General features: G+C 59.4%; 2 protein-coding genes across 2 annotated transcripts in view; both read right to left on the bottom strand.

Annotated features, from left to right (window-relative positions):
* Positions 1-663: 663 nt before the first annotated feature.
* Positions 664-11,521, bottom strand: SCARF2 (scavenger receptor class F member 2). Its single transcript, XM_080650520.1, has 11 exons — positions 11,340-11,521; positions 6,642-6,700; positions 6,420-6,521; positions 5,680-6,199; positions 5,347-5,565; positions 5,081-5,209; positions 4,434-4,537; positions 4,220-4,337; positions 3,865-3,980; positions 3,084-3,236; positions 664-2,320 (listed from the first exon to the last, which is right to left on the bottom strand). Exons 1-11 carry the CDS (start codon positions 11,504-11,506, stop codon positions 1,416-1,418), a joined length of 2,592 nt encoding a protein of 863 aa, XP_080506646.1. The 5' UTR covers positions 11,507-11,521; the 3' UTR covers positions 664-1,415.
* Positions 11,522-15,273: 3,752 nt separating this feature from the next.
* Positions 15,274-19,869, bottom strand: part of KLHL22 (kelch like family member 22) — a 28,617-nt gene continuing 24,021 nt past the window's right edge. Inside the window, exons 6-7 of the mRNA XM_080650519.1 lie at positions 19,039-19,272; positions 15,274-16,234 (exon numbers count right to left, since the gene is read on the bottom strand). Of these exons, the coding sequence (XP_080506645.1) occupies positions 15,872-16,234; positions 19,039-19,272 (597 nt within the window). The 3' untranslated portion in view covers positions 15,274-15,871. The remainder of the gene's footprint in view (positions 16,235-19,038; positions 19,273-19,869) is intronic.

Raw genomic sequence — 19,869 nt, 5'->3', positions numbered from 1 at the left:
AAATGGCAAGCTAGAAGGTCAGGCCAGAGTGTGTGTGTGTGTGTGGAAGCGGGGCGGTGGAGGGGGCGACTGCCTTTGAGGCTAGCCAGGGCTCTGGGCCAGGCCCACTTTCCTCCCTCTACCCCCAACACCCTCGGACCGGCGGGGCGGGTGGTGAGAGTTTCCGGCCGAGGACAAGGAGCCCATTGAGGCGGACAGCGGGGCTCTGTGCAGTGCCCGGCTGCCTTGTTTGTGCCAGATGAGGCCAAGCTGGAGGCTGTGCCCGTGGCCCACTGCCCCCTGGCCCCAGCCTCTGACCTGACCTAGCCACACCAAACAGCTCGGAGCCCCCAAGTGTAACAACAGTGGCCAGAGGGGAAAGCGCAGGTCAGGTCAGACGCAGCCCCGCACACCCACTCCTTATCATCAAGGGACTGACTCCACCTGATTTGTTCTGACCCATTGGTCATCTGGGAGAATGGGGAGGGCCAAGGTGGGTGGGAAATTAACTTGATAAATGAATGATGGGCAGATGGACACAACCTGGCTTCCAACGTGGTCCCGGGAGACCCATCCGTGGACTCCCAGGCTCTGCTTAGGTTAGGGGTCCTGGGGGTGTGAGTGCCAGCTTGGCGACATCCTTGTCCTAGGCTCCGCAGATAGGAAGCAGTCAGAGCTCAGAGGGGGGAAAAGGCACTTTATTAAGAAAGCTTTGGCCAAGCCCCTGCCGGGAGGAGCCCATCCTGGGGCACCCGGATGAGGCGGGAGCAGCCCTGCTGGGGGCCTATAAATATGTCTCCTCAGACTACTGGAGTGCCCCTGGGATTCCCACCAGTGGGTGGCGTGGTGGGAGGCCATCAAAACCAGCTGACGGCTGAGGGGCCAGGGCTGGGAAGGCTGGGGCGGCGGGCGCAGGAAAGGGGAGGGTGGGAAGGATTGAGCCCTGGGTGCTGAGCCTCCCGAGGAGCAGAGGCCAGCCCTCCTCCCCAGGCTCAGGTCAACCAGAGACCCTGATGCCCCGCCAGGGGAAAGGGCCTGGGGCTGCGGGGAAGGAAAGGAGACTCCAGCCAGAGGCGCCAGGCCCTGGCAATGAGAGGCAGACCGGGCAGAAGTACTTCTGGCCTCAGCCAATGAGAAGGCAGGCCAGGCCAGTAAGAGGTGGTCTCCGGGCAGAACCCTCCCGTCCTGGCCTTTGAGACCCCGGCTGGCCTGAGCCCTACATAACGCGGCCAATGCAAAGGGAGCCGTTAGCTAAGCGCCAGTCAGGCCTTGACCAATGGGAGCCGCCGCTGGGGCCTGAGCCAATGAGACCCAGGATCGCTCCGGACCCAGGACTTCGGTCCGCCGAGGGAGACGCCAAGCGGGCGCGGAGCACGGGGTGGCAAGCAGCGCTGCGAAGCCGGGTGAAGCTGCGGGCGCGGCCGCGCCGCCGCTTGCTACAGGGTGGGCGCACCCGCCCTGCCCAGCTCGCCCGCCGCTTCCCGGCTCTTCTTGCGCGGTGGCTTCTGGATGGGGGTCTTCTTCCGGGGGGTGTCGGGCAAGGGTGCGCCAGCCGCCGCCTTCTCGGGACCTGGGGCCTCCGGTGCGGGGGGCGTGAGGGCCGGCGAGGCCGGCAGCACCGAGCGCTTGGCCTTCTGCGGTGGCGCCGGCTTCTCCCGGGGGTTGTGTGTGCCCGGGGTCCCCTCGGCGCGGCCCAGGCTGCGAGTCTTGTCGCGCAGCTCCGCGGCCAGCATGGAAGCGGCCTCGGGCGCGCTGCGCGGGGGACCACTAGCGTCCGTGGGCTCAGAGAGGCCAGGGCCGCGGCCCCGCGCCCGAGCCCGGGGCGGGGAGGGCGCGGCAAGGGCTGGCTCTTCTTCTGCCAGCCCCGGGGGCCGTGGCGTCGGGTCCTGGGTCCGGGAGCTGCCGGGCTCTTCGGGCCGCGCCGATGTGTCACTGGGTGTCCGTTTCCTCTTGCTGGGGCTGGGCGCCACCTCGAGGCCCAGGGATGGGGGTGAAGGCGCACGGGCAGCGCCAGCAGCGCCTTGCTTGCCGTGAATCCAAGACACCTTGGGCTTGGTGGCGGGGTCGGGTGGCGGCGGTTTCCTGCGCTCCGGCGATGGTGAAAGCGACAGGCCTCCAGCCTCTCCCCGAGCCCGGGCCGGCCGGGCCTCGCGCCGGGCCACGCACGCGTACAGCGCCCCACCAGGCCCCTCCACACTCGACGCTGACCGCTCGCTGTCAGAGGATGCGGGGAGGGGCGCCTCTTCCGATGGCGCCGGGGTGGTCACTGGCGCGGGGGCCGGCGCCTGCGCCTCAGCTGGGGCGGTGGGGACTTCCCGGTCTCGGCTCTCGGTTGCCGCCTCTGACAGAGAATAAGCGGGGCGGTCACCGCAAACAGAAAGTGCCTGAGCCATCCAGCCTCCAGGCACAAACCTTCGCCTTCTCTTAGGCCCTCGCTGGTGCTTCGTCCTGGCATCCAAAGCGCTAACCACACATCTAGTTCTTAGCCCCCGAGCTGTGGCTGAGTGCTGGGGGTGAAAAGCGCGTTCCCAGCTAAAGCTCCATCCAAGCTCAGCCTGGCCTCGACGCCGCCCCCGCCCCCACACCCCCAGAAGGGAGGCCACCCACCATCATCAAATGTAACCCTTTAACACCTGCAAGGGGATTATGTCTCCTTTAAGAGAGAAGGCTTCTAAGGCTCAGGTTAGTCACCTGCCCAATGTCACCCAGGTGGGTGGTCAGGGTAGGAAAGAAGCCAGAATCTCAGCCAGTCAGGCTCCTTCCTGCTGCTTGTGGGCAAAGGTGTGTGCCCATATTTTGTAGACCTCCCCTCCTTCAACTCCTACTCAGGCGCAGAACCTTCTCTCTACCTGGTCTCTCCCCCAGAAGTGAACCTGGGCTGTGGTTAGAGAAAAGAGAGCCCACCCATCCCCCCAGACCCCGCCTCAGTTCAACGCAGGGCAGCACAGAACCCCGCTCTGCAGCCTCAGCTGTGAGTCCAGTCCCCCGTTAACAGCATCACCACACCATTCCTCTCCATGCCACCTATACCCCAGAGCACAGAGCTCTTTTAAGCGGGAACATTTCCCTGGGCTGGAGTGAGGCTTAAGCAGAGTGGTGCTCACCCTCGTGGGGCACGCAGTACACAGGGCCTTCATCAGTGGTGTCGAAGGAGGAGAACGAGGCCCGAGAAGACCAGGATGGTGAGGGCTGCTCCAGCCCAGATGGTGGCTCCAGGAAGCTGCAGTTGAGTGTGTTATCCAGGTCGTGATGAGCCACTAGGGAAAGAGGGAGACACGGCTGCCAGGGAGCCTGCCCTGCCTCAGAGCCTGTGCCCTCCATAGCCCTCCTGTCACAAATGATGGAGCACCAGCCCTACCCTGACTGTGGGTGGCACAGGCAATTCAACAGGCAGAGTGATAATAGCAGCAGAACCCCTCACCCAGGGCCCTTTGGCAGGGTGGAGGGTTCCAGAAAGGACCCAGGGCACTGCAGGGGATCCAGGCAGGACCCCCCTCCTGCCAACTGGTGCCAGCAATTCCCTTGCACAGGTGCTCCAACTCCAGGTGAACACACCAACTTATACTCCTACAAACTGGGGAGTGGGGGAGGGCTGTCCGACCCAGATGTCCACACCCTCATGGCACCCCAGATGCAAGCACTCATACAGAGTCGGAGCCCAAAGCCTCCCACACCTGCCTGCACACCTAGGCCTCCTACCTTCTTCCTCCCTGGGCTCACGCACATTATCATCCCTTTTCCTTCTCTTCGGTCGCACCTCCCCTAGGCCCACCCACATCAACATTCAGGGCCCAGCGTTTCCCCACACCGACACCTTCACACCCACTTCCCAGCAGCCTCTTGCGTAAGAATGTTCCCCCAGAGACCCTGTGCGGGTATCTTTACCTACGACCTTGGGTAGCTTCTGCCTGCGGAGCGGGATCCGGGGCAGCTTCATGCTGATGCGGCTGAAGCGTCCGCAGAGTCGTTGTGGCGGCTTCTTCCTCCCAAGCGAGAGCTCCCTGCGGGGCGAGGAGGAGCCTGAGTGAAGGGGCGGGGTTGGGGGCGGGGCCTAGAGAGTGGTTCGTTCGCCGAGGGAGCCGAAACAGAAAGGGCGGGGCCTGAGCTAAAGAGGGGGCAGGGCCACGCGCCAGAGGCGGGGCCAGGACCGGGCCGGAGGCAGGTGGGTAGGGAAAGGTCCCGCAGCGCGACTGACAGGGTGCGTCCTGATCCAGGAGAGCCGGACCGCTTGGGGCCTCACCTGTGCGCGGGGTCCTTGCCACGGCAGGCGCAGCAACAGCCGAGTAGCGAGAGCAGCAGACCCAGGAGCAGGGCGAGCAGCGCGCCCGCGCCCATTACACCCTTGCGCTGGTTGGTCTCTGTCGGGTGTTAGGATCAGGGAGGGTGCCAGCAACCTCCCCACCCCGCCCCCCGCCAGCACATCTCACAACCTGACGCCCCGCTCACCAACTCACCCAGGCGGCAGGCACCAGTGACTGGGTCGCACGAGTCCTCATGGCAGCTGCAGGCCTGGGCGCAATCCACACCGTGGAGCCCGGGCGGGCACGTCAGGTTACAGCTAAGATGGAGGCGCAGGTTCAGGGAAGGCCACAGCGACTCTCCGCGAGGCGTCCCGCCCTGGCCCTGCGGCCAGCTAACCCCTGTCCTGGAGCTCTATTCTCTAGGAACTGATGCCCACCTCCACTTCCGGGCACATACTCCGCAATCAGTGTTTTAGAAATGAATGTGTGTGCACACCAGTGGGAAGGAGCCTGGGGACCGGCCAGTGGCCACCGGGCCGCAGTGCCCATCCCTGAGACGGACGCTTGTGTGGATGGGAAAGGGGCTGCCCGATCAGGCCCTTGGCTGTAAGTGGGGGTCCCTGCTCGCTCTACACCAGCTCAGGTTCACCTTAGGAGCCCACTGACCACAGGCTGAACTGGACGTCGGATCCAGCTCAAAGTGCCGGCTCCAAAGAGCCTGGTGTCATTCCTTAGCTTAGGTAAGGGGGCCAAAGTTGAAGGGTCAAGCCTTGGTCCCACCAACACAGAAGCACCTGGGCGTCCGGCTGGAGCCCTGTGTCGGGTTCACACCCCCGGCCCCTTTAGGTCCCGGCACTCACTGGGGCCCATGGACACCAGGGCTACACAGGCATCGCCCGGATTGGAAGTCGCAGTGGCCGTTGCCGCAGTCGACGCACACGAACGCGCAGTCCTCGCCGTAAGTGCCATTGCTGCACTTGGTCTCGCACCTCAAAACGTGGGGAGGTGGGTTAGTGGAAATGGGGGCACGCGAACCCAAGCCCACAATGCCCTCCACAAAGGGCATCAGGGGAGGTGGAGCTGTGGGGCCGTGGGACTGGGACCGGTTATGGCACAGGATGCTCACCGGTCGCCGATCCAGCCTGCATTGCAGCGCGTGCACTTGCCAGTGACGTGGTTGCAGGCGTGCCCGTCGCGACATGGTGGGCAGCGGTGGCTGCAGCCCTCGCCGTAGAAGCCAATGGCGCAAGGCTGGTCGCATTTGGTGCCGTTCCAGCCGGGCTCGCAGGTCACACAGCGGCCGTCCGTCACCGTGCATGGCTGCTGGTCCTTGCACTGACCGCATCTAGGGAAGGAAGGGGTGGGAGGCTAGGCGGGGCCCTGAACCACCTAACCCCCGCCTCCTTTGGCGGCCTGCCCTCCTTCCACCCACCCCCTCCCGGCCGGGGCCCACGCCCACCTGCGGCGACAGCCCAGGCCGTAGGAGCCGGCAGGGCACGTCTCCCGGCAGTACTTGCCGCGGAAGCCCGGCTCGCAGGCGCACGTGCCGTCCACTGGGTGGCAGCGGCCGCGGAAGCACTGACAGTAGCGTTCGCAGCGCGCGCCGAACGTTCGCTCCCGGCACTGGCAGCGGCCGCTCTGTTGCTCGCACGGTGACGTGTTGCAGGCACACTGATTGTTGCAGCTGCGGCCCCACCAGCCCGCATGGCACAGGCACGCGCCCGTCTGTGGGTCGCAGCGCGACGTGGCACTGCAGTAGCACGCGCTGGAGCACTGCGCGCCCCACCAGCCAGGCTCGCAGCGACACGCGCCGCTCCGCGGGTGGCACGCGCCGTGCTGGCACTGGCACGCATGCTCGCAGCGTGCTCCCCAGCGCCGCGCGTGACACGTACACTGGCCGGTCACATCCTCGCACTGCCCATGCGGGTGGCAGATACACAGCTCCTTGCAGTCGGGTCCCCAGAACTGGCGCGGGCACTCTACAGGGATGAGCGGAGAGTGGCAGGCCCGGGCACTCTGGAGGGAGCCTGGGGCCCACCCTGAACCTGCCAGAGTCCCCACCGACTCCCCGCCCCGGACTCCCCACCCCGGCTTTGGGGAACCGGCTCTTACGCTGGATCGGGTTCCCGGATCAGACCCCGCCCCACTCACAGACCACGCCCATCTCTCTAGAATCCAGCCCCACTGCCCAGCGCTCACTGGTGTCGCAGTTGGCACCGAAGTAGCCATGGCGGCAGCGGCACTCGCCAGGCCGCACGCACACCTCGTTCTCCGAACACGTGGAGTTGCCTTCGCACACCGCTGCGGACGAGAGGGGACCTGAGCTGCCCTGCATCCAGCACCCACAAAATCTCCGCTGCTCCGTACCCCCACCCACTGACCCCACCCCCACTGCCCAGGTCCCCAGGATGTCCCACTCACCGATCCCACACTCGTCCCCCTGCTGCTTCCAGCCGGCACAGCACACGGGCTCCTGGGAGCTGCGGGCAGAGAGAGGAGCCTGAGCCCCAATCCCCATCCTGACGGGGCTTCCCTGCAACCTCCACTCTGCCTTGGGGGAGTGGTTCTCATGGCCTTGCTGTGTACTGGGGCCTGGGACTAGTGTAGGTTTGGGAGTAGTAGCGAATGAGACACAAATTCCAGCCCTCCAGCATATGACACCGGGAGGTGCAGAGGGCAGATCACCCATAGACCTAACTTCTAAGAACTTCCCAGGTCTCTCTACAGAGTCTCCCCATCCCACCTAACTCTCTGAACCCTCCTCCCCCAGCCCCTAGGCCTAAGAAAGAGACCCCAGGTGTCTGTCCCAGGAGGGCCAGCAGTGACGTAGGGGCTGGGGAGAGGTCCCTGGGCCTCCAGGACCTGCTCAAGTGTGGCATTCTGCATGACCAGTTGAAGTGAAGTGCCAAGGCAGATGTGCAGCCTCTGGGTGAGGTGCGTAGAGAGTGAGGCATCCACTCAGTGGAGGTGCCTCCCAGAGGAGCAGGGCACACCTGGGGGTTCTCCACAAGAGCAAGGGAGGTAAAACTGGGAGGTCTCCAGGGCACGAGTTGAGGTGTAGGAAGGAGATATTAAAGCACCTACTTACATGTTTTTAAAATCTTGTTTAATTTTATTTGGCTTTACAAGGTACAAGTCACCTCAGTCGGAGGCAAATACTTTAGAACTGTCACATTTCAGGGTTGTACAGCGTCCAAAACTCTGGGCTGATGGGGTGTGTGGGCATGAAGGTTTGGAGACCTTGCACAAGGGCTGAAATGCGGTGTGCCCACATTTGGGGGGCAAAGGAGGCTGAGAAGGAACAGACGCTCAGACGCAGGTTCATAGAGCCCCATCAAACCTAGAATTTCATCCAAATCCTAAAGGCACGTAGCAGCCATTCACATTTTAGAGAAAAGGAGTGTGCTTCTCCAAAGGATAGGAATCTGGATGGGAAGAGGTTGGGAGGGGGCCTAAGGACCCTGGTGAGGGGTCCAGGTTGGGAAGGGAAAGGCTGCCCCACATCACACCCCTCAGAAGATGCCCCATGTCCCCAGGGTGTTCTAGGACAGTGGTAGGCAAACTGCGGCTTGCGAGCCACACGCGGCTCCGCGGTTTGCCGCTCTGTTGACTAATGAGTTTGCCAACCACTGCCTTAGGGAAAAACATTTAAAAAACATTTTAATAATGTACTAATGTCTTTAACCTGAAGTCAAAACTTCTGGGTAAGGGTAATGCCTTACAGCAGTCGTGGGCAAACTCATTAGTCAACACAGCAGCAAACCGAGGAGCCGCAGTTTGCCAACCATTGTTCTAGGACATCAGCACACCCTGGATGGGGCCTTGGGACATCACCCCACAAAATAACTTGATTCTCCCTCAGGCCCAAGACGTAGGGCCTGGGAACAGGACCCATAAAAACCTCAAAGTGGAGGAATGGGGCTCAGCTTATTTTCCACAAATTGAACTGGATACCTGACACAGGGAACACTAAGGCCTGGCTTCTCCTGCCCCCCATTACCTGCACCCCCCAGGCCTGCCCCAGGGCTCCCGGTGCCCGTCTAAAAGTGGGTCCATCACCCTCTGCCTTTTCTGCCAGTTCCGAACCCAAGTCCCTGGGAGGAGAGCCTCTGCAGGCAGCCTTGCCAGAGGGCCTGCTGGAATGGTCCTGGGAGCACAGACCACCTTCTGCCTGGCCACATGATTCTGTGGGTAAGAGCCCATTTTAGGCCCTGACCAGTTTGGCTCAGTGGATAGAGCGTCGGCCTGCGGACTGAAGGGTCCCAGGTTCGATTCCGGTCAAGGGCATGTACCTTGGTTGTGGGCACATCCCCAGTAGGGGGTGTGCAGGAGGCGGCTGAATCAATGTTTCTCTCTCATCGATGTTTCTAACTCTCTATCCCTCTCCCTTCCTCTCTGTGAAAAATCAATAAAACATACCTTAAAAATTTTTTTAAATTAAAATTAAAAAAAAAAGAGCCCATTTTAGGGCCCCAGTAAGCTGGATTTGGTGCCTGCATCTGTCACTTGCTATGTGACCTTGGGCACAGAACTTAACCTCTCTGAGCTTTAGGCTCCTTATCCGTAGAATGGAGCCCATGGGCTTGGCAGGAAGATTAAACCAAGATGTCTCAAGCAAGTGGCACAAACTAAGAGCTCAGCCAAGACTGTAGCTCGCTCGCCAGCCCACGCTGAACAGGCTTCAGGCTCCCATACCAGTTGCCTCTCCTCTGCCCCCTTGGACACCCCTCCTCTGGCTTCCCCGCCCCCAGGCTCTCTCCTCTCTGGAAGCTCACTGGTCCCATCTACATGCAGACAATCCAAGCCTGGGAGCCCTCCAGGGGGCCCTCCTTCCAACACTGACAGCCCAGCTGCCGCCCACCACAGGGAAGCCCTGTCCTTGCAGGCTGGGAGGCTGAATCCCCAGAGGTGTCCCTGACTGCGCGCTCTCACAGCACACATCACATCCATTGGCTCTACCACTCAAACTGGATCTAGGATGGCACAGGCCACTGCTCCCCTGCTCTGCCACAGCCCTGGAAGAGCCACCCTGGCTCTCCCTGATTTCTCCTGATCTCCTAACTGGCCTCACTTTCTGCCCCCCTGGCCCTAGTTCCTCTGCCACCTGAGAGTCAACCCTTGTCAGATGCCAGCCCTCCTCTATACAAAGCCCCCGGGGAGTTTCCATGGCCCTCAAAAAACTCAAGTCCTTAGAGCAGTAGGCAGACCCCACTGTGGCCGGCCACCCTTACTCTGGCCTCTCCACCACCATCCCCCTCCCAGGCTCTGCCCAGCCCCCAGGGTCCTTCCAGCAGGCCCTCTGCACTCAGAGCCTCCCCTTGGACACCACAAGGCACTGCCTCCTCTTCCGTGGGCCTCTGCCCACGTATTACCTCGCCGTGGGTCTCCCAGATCACCCTAAGGGAAACAGCACTCCCCAGCTGAACACCTCCTAGCACTTGCTAGATGGCCGATGATTTGCTGTAAGTTTCCTCCACCACCGGGGCAGGGATGTTTGTCTCCCTTGTTGCATCCCTGCACCAACCACAGGCCTGGCACACAGGAGATACATGGGTTTTACTGGCTGTTTGCTCCCCTCCCCTGGTCCTCCGACCTCTGGGGAAAGGGAACTGCAGGTGGGAGCCTTGGGAGAGTAACAGAAAAAGAGCCCAGACGCGGGGTGGGCAGCCCCACCCATGACTGAAGTCACCCCCTCCACTGCATGACATAGGCCCAGAGAGGTGAAGCGATTGCCCAGGGCCACACAGCGGGAGAGAGGTAGCAACAGGATTTGAAACTCAAACGCGAGCTCTTGGCTAGTAGAAAAGGCCGCCGAATGGGGAGGTCTCAGGGCTACGGGGAGTGGGAGCGAAGGGCTCAGGCTTCCGACAGCTCCAGCCTGCCACCGGATCCCCAGCACCGACCCCAAGGGGAAGAACAGCTGAGGCAGAGAGGCAGGGCCCGCAGCGATCGCGCCCTCCCCCTCTCCAGGCAGGGCCCCGCCCGCCACCGCCGCTGCATTCCTGGGGCCGGGAAGGCCCGGGAGGCTGTGTCGGCGTCGATGCGAAGCAGATGGCGGGCCTGGCCGGCCCCCGCCCCAGAGGCGGGGCTCGCAGCGGGGAGGGGTCTGCGCCTCGGGATCCAAGCTCGGAAACCCCGCGCGGCCCCCTCGCAGCCCCTTGTCTAGGGCGACGGCCGAGCCCCCGGACGCGGCCTCCCAGAGCTCTGCGGCCCGGGGCGCCCCGACGGGACCCAGCTGGGAGCCCCGGGGCAGCCTCTCCAGCTTCCCGCCCGCGCGGCTCCTCCCCACACACGCCAAGGCACCCCCACACGCCGGCTCCTTGCCCCTGAGCGGAGATGTCCTGACCTCGCCGTGGCCTCCGACTGGCCGACCAGGTCCTCCAACTCCTGTGCCCAGTCCTAGCATCCTGCCCTCTGATTTCCGCCCTCCGCCCTCCGGCAGGGCCTGTCCCGTGCCGGTCCCACACTGGCTTCCCCACCCGGGAGTTTCACGTCCTCCGACCGGTGCACGTCATTGTCCTTTCCATTCCCGCTTCGGGTTCACTCTGAGCACAGGCTCCTCGGTGCCCACCTCTATCACCGCCCTTCTCCCAACCGCGCCCGCTCTTTCTAGGAAACACATCAGATCGGTCCTTCCGATTCTCGACTGCCCCAAGACCTCCCGGCTCCTACCTCTCTACAGCACAGCTCCATCTGCCCCGACCCTCACCCTTCCTCTTAACTGGAGTCACACTCATGCCGCGGGCCTTTGCACATACCATTCCATCTGTTTGGAATGCCTTTCCCGACTTCTTCCTACGGCCTTCAAAACCCCGCCCAAGCCTCCCTTTTTCTAGGTCTGAAAGCTCGGACCCCGTGTGTCACCCCTCCTGGCGCCCACTGCACTCCGTTCTCCCCTCTGCTGACTTCTTGCCCGGGGTATCCTCGGATGCTCCGTCGTGGCCCGGCGCCCAGTCTTGGCCTGGAGCGGAGCCGGCGTCGGCGAGGGTGGCTGAAGGGGCCGGCGCTTTGGGCGTAGGGAGGTCCCGGATGCCACCCTCCCCCATGCCGGGTATCCCCTCTCCCCCGGCCCCGAGCGTCCTCCTCGGCCTCCCTCCCCCAGCCAGGCCGGGCTCCTACCCGGACGCACGGCACACGTTGCGGCCGCGCGGGTTCAGCTCCTCGGGCGCCGCGGGGCCGGGCAGCAGCCAGAGCAGCAGCAGCAGCAGCAGCAGCGGCGGCGGCAGCGGCCCCCCGGCTCCCCGGCGCCGCGCCGGCCCAGCCCCCCGGGACCCTGCGCCCTCCATGAGGCGCGGGGCAGGCGCGGGGCGGGCGCGGACGCGGGTGCGGCCGCAGCAAGAGCGGCCGGAAGCGGAGTGCGTGGCCGGGCGGGGGGCGGCAGGAGGGGCGCCGGGCCGGGCAGGAAATTCCACATCGGCTCCCTGATCCCGGGCCAGCCGCGGCCGGCCAGGCGGCAGCGCCCGCCCCGCGCGCCAGACCCCACCCTCTGGCCGCGCCCCCGCCCCTCCGCGCGGCCCCCGCCCCCACGCGGCAGCTCTCAAACTTGGGGCGAACTTGGAGGAGGCCAGCCAAGCGTCGGGGGAGGGCGGGGCCACAGGGGCCCACCCGAGGAATCTTCGGTCCCCTTGATTTCCCTTCTCTCCCCAGACCTTGTGGAGAAGCCACCCCTGCGAACTCACTGTGCGGCCAGGCCCAGGGCAGGAAGGGAGCTGGGGGAAAAGAGCGCGACACACCAAAGTCCCCCTTGTCCCCAGCGCCTCTGAATCGGTCATGGGAGGGTGTCCCACAGACAACCCAGGTCAAGGCTGCAAGCCCGCCTCTGCTACACTGCCCCCCTCACTTCCGAAGCCCTGTGGTGCCCAGCTGGGTGGTCAGCTTCTTTCGCACACTCAGTGCAAAGCCTGCAGACGGAGCAGGATGCTTGAGGCCTGTGGATAGACTCAGTCTGGACCAGAGGCCTGGGGTGGGGGTGGGCGTTCTCGTAGGGATGAATTGGAGAGATGGCAGGGAGATAGAATGGCCCAGCCATGGGCTCCCACAGAATGTGGGGGTAAAGGCAGAGGAAGCAGGTGGAAGAGCTCCGGGACAGAGGCCCTGCAATCCTTGTCAGGGGTTGAAAGGGTTTAGGGAACCTGGGAGGGTGATTCTGCTTGAAAAGGCTGCTGAATCAGAGGGAAAAGTGCAGAGGGTGGCCAGGGCTGGAGAGGACTTCTGCATCAGGAGAGCAGGGGTGACAGCACAGAGCAAAGCAGGGGCAGCAAGTAAGGAAGAAGGGGAACAAGATTAAGAGGAACAGGGCCTAGGCGAACTGCAAGGAAGAGAAACTCTGGGTCTGGGAAGTAGAGGGGTGCCTGGTGCTTTGGGGGATGGCAGGTCCACGCCCAGGGCCCAGGGTAGGCAGGCAGGTCTGGGGATGGAACAAGGGGAGCAGCCAGGTCCCAGTACAGATGACCATGTGTTTTGAGGACTTACGAGTTGGCAGGAGGCCCTGAGCAGGGAGAGGGTAGCTGCCTTCTCTTGGGAAGCAGGCTGATGCAGACTCCCTGAGGGAGGAGTGGTGTCTTTCCTTAGCTATGTGGAGGCCTGTCAAGGTGGAAGGTGGGACTGGAGGAGGAGGCTTGGAACAAGGGCCACCGAAAGGCCCAAGCCTGAGGACACACCAGGCTGGCTGAGCCAGGGACCTGTCCAGGGCAGGCTGGCAGAGGGCAGAATGGAAAGCAGCAGGGGAGGGGGCTTCTGAGGTTAGGGCCCCTCACTCAGTCATGCTGGTAACAGCTGGGTGGACTGGAAGGGGAAGTCCACTGCGATCACAAATGCAAACACTTCTTGGAGACAAGTACACTGGCCAAACCAGTTCTGGGCAGTTCCTCCTGGACATGACCCTCACCTCAGCAGTGTCCTCCCAGTACCAGGGCCCCTCCCAGGGAGGCCCCCATTGGCTGCCACCAACAGAGCCAGCAGAGGTCCATGTGGTGGTAGTAACGCCCAGCTGCCTGTGGCAGCCCTGCCCCCTTCCCAGCTTTAGAGGCACAGACCCCAGGGCTGGATGCACTCGCCCCAGCTGGACTGAAGTCATGAACAGGCACCTCAGACCCCATCACCTTCTTTCCCCTTCCCCCACAACTGCTCCTCGCCCCCAATTCCCACCTGTGAAGAATACCACTGGACAATGCCTCCACTCCTGAATGTCTCAGATCTCTACTCACCCCATCTATATACCAACCATTGTAGTTTTCCTAATCTCCTATCTGGCTGCCCCCCGCTGCCTGCAGGACACGGACCATCCCAGCCTTGTCTCATTCAGACCCAGAGCCCCCCTGCGTGTGTGCCATGGCGGCGAGATCTGGTGTTGAAGGCAGGGTCCATATCTGTCCCGGACACCACCACAACGCTATCTGAGACTGAGAAGTGCGGGTGGAATGAATGATGGTCCATGTGCCTGGCCTGGTGCCAGGTGAATACCAGGATTAGAAAGTTGTGGTACCCTGGTACCCACAGACAATCACACAGGCAAACTGTGGGCGCCTAGAGCCCAAGCTGACCTGTTCTGGCCAGGATGGCTTCCTGAAGGTGGTCAACTGAAGGGTGAGGATTTTATACGCAGAAAGGGATGAGCACAAGCCAAATTAAAGCATGAATGTAGGGCCTGTGAGCCTGGGCTGCTGAGACCCATGGGCAGGAGGTGGGGGAAGTGTTGCCACAAATGCCAGGCTGGGCCCCAAGGCTGCAATGGCAGGGCCAGGCTGCTGCCCAGCTTTCCGGATCCCTTACCCCAGCCCATGCTCACAGCATCAAAGACTCCCCTCACCTCCCGAGACCAGAGGTCTCTTGTAAAGTTATGGCCAGGCCTTGGTGGCTCTGGGTGGGGAGACAGCACCAAGCTTGGGACATACTGAAGATAACGGGTGGGGAAAGCATTTCTGGGGCTCTCCTTCCCAGAAACCTCTGGGGTCTGCAGGAACTGCTAGCCTGGCCTGTAAGGTGGTGGCAGAAAGGATGTGCTGGGTCCTTACTCTGGTCCCATGTTCTCATATTCACCCTCAGGAACAGGGGAGAAGACACTGGAGAATGTGGCCAGCCTGTCCCATTGGAAGTGACCTACCAGGGTCACACTGAGCTTGCCACCCTGAAGTGGGGGTGTATGATGTCACGTGGGGTTAGGGAGTGGGGGCGTGTTTCCTCAGGAGTACCCAGCCCCAGGAGACAGCAAGCAAGGTCACTTGCATGGCCCTGAGGAGCAGGCAGCAACCCCCACACCCCAAAGTCCTTAAGGAATCAAAAAGGAGAACCCAAAGCAACTGATTTCCTGTCCCTCTCCACATGCCTTCCTCTCATTAGCAGCTCACACTGCCTCTCTGCTCCCCTCCCATCCATGGCATGGTGCTAGTCGCAGCAGGCTCTGGGCAAGGCACCAAGTAACAGAGAAGGCTCAGTGGTCTCTATGACTGCGAGAGGACAGAGCCCTCGGAAGTCACAGATCCCGCAGGGCAGTGCGGGTTGCTGGTGCAGAACCTGTGACAGGCAAGAGACTGTTCAGGCGGAAGCTCTGATGAGCAGAGGCAAAGTTGGTGGCCCAGAAAGGTCCCATCCACTGCACCAGGGAGCTAAGAACTTAACTCACCTGGCGAATACGTAGGAAGTGCAGCTTCCCACTCCCGCCACACACCGGGATCCAGGAAGTGGGAAGGAGCCCATCCCGACAGGGCCTCCCTCCCCTGGCGCTGGAGCCCCCTTCCTGAACCTCAGGATGAGCTTTATTTGGGGCCCAAGTATTGCCAACTGTTCAAAGAGCTCCTCCTCAGAGAAGTACTCCAGCAGACCAGGTGACCACCTGTCCCGGACTAGGCGGGTCTCTAGGTGGCACCCTTCTAGCTGGTGAGTGTACTGTGCTCTTGCCTTTGAGACAGGATTTTGGCCTCCCACTGCCAAATCCCACACCAGCGCGGTATTGCCGGCAGTCACTTTCACCCCAGAAGGGAACCGGTGCTTCCCAGTGCTGCAGCCTCGGACAGGCTGTGCAAGAAATTAAGGCCATGGCCACAAGAACAATTCATACCTTTTGTAAGATGATTTATTTCATTTATCAACAACATGGGGTCAGAAAAGCCCAGCTGTAGGGGATCTTCTTATCACTAGAACCAGTCTCAAGCAACTTTATGCATCTCTGCTCCCTCTCCAGTCCTTGGGAGCTCTCAATTGCTCTCCTGGCTACTGGGTAGGTGAGGGGCCCACCCTAGCCCTGCCCACAGAGGGGACTCAATATACCTCGGCTGCCGCACCGGGTGCCAGTGCACAGATCCCTTTGGAGGACACCTTCTCAGCCCAGCAGGGACCAGAACCAGGGAGGCCAAGACAGCTGGTGACGGCACACCCTGTGTGAGCTGAGGAGCAGCAGGCCTGGTAAACCCCTTCAGGGGACCAGAGCCTTCTCAAACACTTCTCCCTGCACGGTGATCCACAGCCAGGATCTACAGAGCCCCACAAAGACCTGCTGCAAGCTGGCAGATAGGCTGGTGTGAAGGGAGGGTGGAGAGCCAGCTGGCTGGGGTGCAGAAGGAAGGGCCTCATGCCCTGGGGTAAAGTGCTCTGGCCTGGGCGGCCCTCGGAGCTCCTGCCACCCTTCCCTTCCTGTTGACACCAGCCCCAGAGCCCTAATCTTCGCTGGAGTTGTCAAACTCCTCCCAGTCAGATACACTCATCACCTCCGAGGCGAAGTCCGGGTCGGCTTGGCGGTCAGGGGTCCCATGGGACGGCTCCAGGAGCAGGGAACGGGGCAGGGTGAGCACACAGGCCGCCAGGCCCGAGATGGAGTTGTCCAGCTGGGGCCCCTCCTCCCAGCAGTCCTTCTCCACGTCATAGATGTGCACGTAGCCCGTGCGGCTGCCACGGTTGTGTGAGCGGCCGCCCAGCACATAGATCCTGTTGTCCAGCACAGCAATGCCAGGCTCACCATGCCCCGCTGGGAGTGGGCAGACAGATGACCACTGCCCGGATGTGCAGCTGTAGCAGGCCACCTGCAAAGTCAAAGTAAAGCTGGGGCACCTGCTGGGACGGGGCTGCCAGCCTGGCCTAGACCAGCTGGGCAGGACAACACTCGCAGCCAGGCCCTGGATTCGAACCAAAGCTGAGGGACAGGCAGGGCTGCGGGCAAACCCTGCCCCCATGGAGGAAGGGTTCAGGGCCAGTGTTAAAACATCCTGTCCAAGGGCCAGACTGACACTCTGTCCCACCTCCAGAGCCCTCAGTCAGCCTGTGGCCCCCAGTGTGTGGGTGTCTTCCAGTTGGTGGCTGTTATTTTCCATGGTCTGGTGGCACTGGTTCTCTCCCCTCCACAAGACTGAAGATGACTGAGGTCCCATGTGATATCTTTATCCACCCCCCCGCCCCTACCCCCACCGGCAGCACCCCGCACCAGGTGGAAGTGCAAATAAAATATGGAAATAGCTACTGCTAATGACCCTCACTGTTCTCTTTTCTCAAAATACCCCAAACAATAAACAAATACATGGAAAAATGTTCAACCTACTAGTAACTCAAAAAATGCAAAATAGCCTGGTTGGCGTGGCTCAGTGGTTAAGCGTCGACCCATGAACCAGGAGGTCAGGGTTCAATTCCCAGTCAGGGCATATGCCCCGGGTTGCGAGCTCAACCCCCAGGGTGGGGCATGCAGGAGGCAGCTGATCAATGATTCTCTCTCAGCATTGATGTTTCTCTCTCTTTCTCCCTCTTCCTTCCTCTCTGAAATCAATAAAAATGTATTTTTAGTTAACCAGCAACCATAACCAAAACCCATACAACCAAATGCTGGTGAAGATGTAGTGAAGCCACACTGCTATGCACTTGTCTGACAAGCCAGGAAAAAAGCAATTTGGCAATATGTATTAAGAGCCATACAAATCTTACCTTTTTGACTTAATAATCAGCTTTGGTTCTCCAGCTAGGATATGCAGAATACTGGCCCTCCAAAGGCCATGTCCTCATTTCTAGAACTTGTGTTACTTAACATAGCAGAAGGAACTCTGCAGATGTGATTAAGGGTGTGAACATGGATAAGGGAGGTTATCCTGGTGGAACCACTTAGTTTCACAAGCCCTTGAAAGCAGAAGGGAAGGTGTGACAGGAGAGATGAGAAGGACAACCTGCTGTTGTTGGCTTTGAAGATGAAGTGGCCCCATGCCAGGGAATGCAGAGGTCTCTAGAAGCCATAAAGGGCCTTTAGCTGACAGCCCGAAAGGAAACAGGGACCTCAGTCCTACAACCACAAAGAACTGAATCTGCCAAAACCCTGAGCAAACAAGGATATGGAATACAGGTATGTTGCTTTAAGTTGCGAAATTTGTAGTGAACTGTCATGGCAGCAATAGGAAACAAATACACTAGAGTCCAGTTGGTCTCACCACTGGGGGAAGGAGGTTGTTTAAAAAGAGATTGCTGAGTCCACCCCCAGAGCTTCCTCCGTGCATCTTGGGTTGGGCCTGAGAATCTGCATTTCTAGTGCATTCTAATAGAATGTGAATGCTACTGGTCTGGGAACCATACTTTGAGAACCATTGCTCTAGCCTTGGAAATAACCCAATATACCGGAAAAGCTCTATAAAGCAAATGTTACTTACTATGTTATTGGAACAGTTAAAACTTAGACCAACCCACATGATATACTAGTCTGAAGAATTCTGCACAGCCAGTGAGGTAGGGGTAAGTAGTGTCTATGGAGATCAAATATTAACTGGAAGACATCCTCAATGAACTTCAGCCAGAAGCAGAATGGGAGGTTCTTTAACTATAATTGGGTGGAAACCATGCATAGGTAGAAGGACAAAAAAATAGTGGCATGGGGCTGGATTATGCGTGTTTTTCTTCACCCTTCTCCATTATTTAAAGGTTCTGCAATGTGGTTATATTAACTTTATAATTAAGGTTTTTAATAATAATAAAAATAAGTGAAACTATTCCATATGATTATAATGGTAGACACATGTCATTAGACATTTGTCCAAACCCACAGAATGTACACCACCAAGAGTGAACCCTGATGTAAACTGTGGAGTCATCAATTGTAACAAATGTGTCACATGTAGGGGTTGTTGATACTGAGGGAAGCTGTGCATGCGTGGAAGCAGGGCATATACGGGAAATCTCTATACCTTCTTAATTTTGTAGTAAACCTAAAACTACTCTAAAAAAAATTTTTTTTAATTAACAGAAAGTACAGAGATTTTCCATATACCCCCATTCCCACACACACTCACTGTCGACATCCCCTACAAGAGTGGGACATTTGTTACAATTGATGAATCTACACTGACATGTAATCACCCAAAATCCATAGTTAGGGCTCACTCTTGGTGGTGTACATTCTATGGGTCTGGACAAATGTATACTGACATGTACCCATCATTTTAATATCATACAAAGTATTTTCGTACTTTCAAAAATCCTCTGTGCTCTATCTAGTTTCTGTTCAATTTTGCTGTGAACCAAACTGCAAAATAAAATCATTAAAAATTTTTTTGCTGGAACCTGAAACTGCTTAAAAAAAAAACAGCCCTAGCTGGTTTGGTTCAGTGGATAGAACGTCAGTCTGTGGACTGAAGGGTCCCGGGTTCAATTCCGGTCAAGGGCACATGCCCAGTAGCGGGCTTTCAGGAGGCAGCCGATCAATGATTCTCATCGTTGATGTTTCTCTCTCTCCCTCTCTGAAATCAATAAAAATATAAATAAATAAAAAGGAGGCACATGTTACAAATAATTTTTCATCCATAACAATTGGGAGGGGCAGAATAATAACACGTGTGTAAGGCAGCCCAGCCGCACTTACCTGGTGTACATCCCTCCTGTAGCCAGCATCATTGTTGCTGCCCCCGATCACATACAGCTTGTCCAGGAGGGTGGCCATGCCGTGCCAGGCCCGCCGCACAGGCCCATCTGCCAGAGTTTGCCAGGTGTTGCTGTCTGGGTCATAGCAATGTGTCTCCCTTAGGTAGTCCTCCCCTCTGCGGCCGCAGGTAATGTACATCTTCCCCTCCAGTGTGGCGCCAGCATGGGCATACACCTACATGGGCCACCAAGAGAACAGGGGCAGATGGGGAGGGGCAAGAGAGCAGTGAGGGAGGGCAGCCAATGGCCTTTGCCAAGCCTGCTCCTACCCCTCAACTGCCTGACACTTCCTGGCTTCACTGATTTCCTCTTCACATTCGGACGAGAAAGCTCCCTGGATTTTTGCTGGACGGACTGTCTAGTCACCCACCCATGTCCTTTCCTAACGGGGAATGATTCTACAGAGCCTGAGCTTCCACAGGGGAAGAACAGAATCTGTCAGTTCTGGGAACCCTTGACCCATCCTTAGTTGCCTACCCCCACCTTTCCCCCATTCCCAATGGCCAGCCAATCCTCCAGACCTGCTGACTCCACTTTCAAAATATTTACTTGCAAATGATGGCTGATACAGTGAGGGAAAAAGTGAGATGCAAACGTCAAAAAAATCAAACACCAAGCCCTGGCCAGTGTGGCTTAGTTGGTTGGAACATCGTCCTGTATATTGAAAGGTTGTGGGTCTGATTCCCAGTCAGGGCACATACCTAGGTTGTGGGTTTGATCCCCGGTGGGGCTCATACAAAAGGCAACCAATCTATGTTCTCTCACACATTGA

Source organism: Plecotus auritus (assembly GCF_963455305.1).
Source record: "Plecotus auritus genome assembly, chromosome: 13".
In the NCBI taxonomy this organism is placed as follows: domain Eukaryota; kingdom Metazoa; phylum Chordata; class Mammalia; order Chiroptera; family Vespertilionidae; genus Plecotus; species Plecotus auritus.
Note: the sequence above shows the minus strand (reverse complement) of the source record. Positions and strands in the feature narration are given on the sequence as shown.

Coding starts and splice junctions, on each gene's coding strand:
- SCARF2 (XM_080650520.1), bottom strand. CDS start 11,506: ATGGAGGGCGCAGGGTCCCGGGGGGCTGGGCCGGCGCGGCGCCGGGGA. Junction 5,566..5,679: donor GGCCTGGGCTGTCGCCGCAG/GTGGGCGTGGGC, acceptor TTCCTTCCCTAG/ATGCGGTCAGTGCAAGGACC. Junction 5,210..5,346: donor GCAGGCTGGATCGGCGACCG/GTGAGCATCCTG, acceptor CCACGTTTTGAG/GTGCGAGACCAAGTGCAGCA.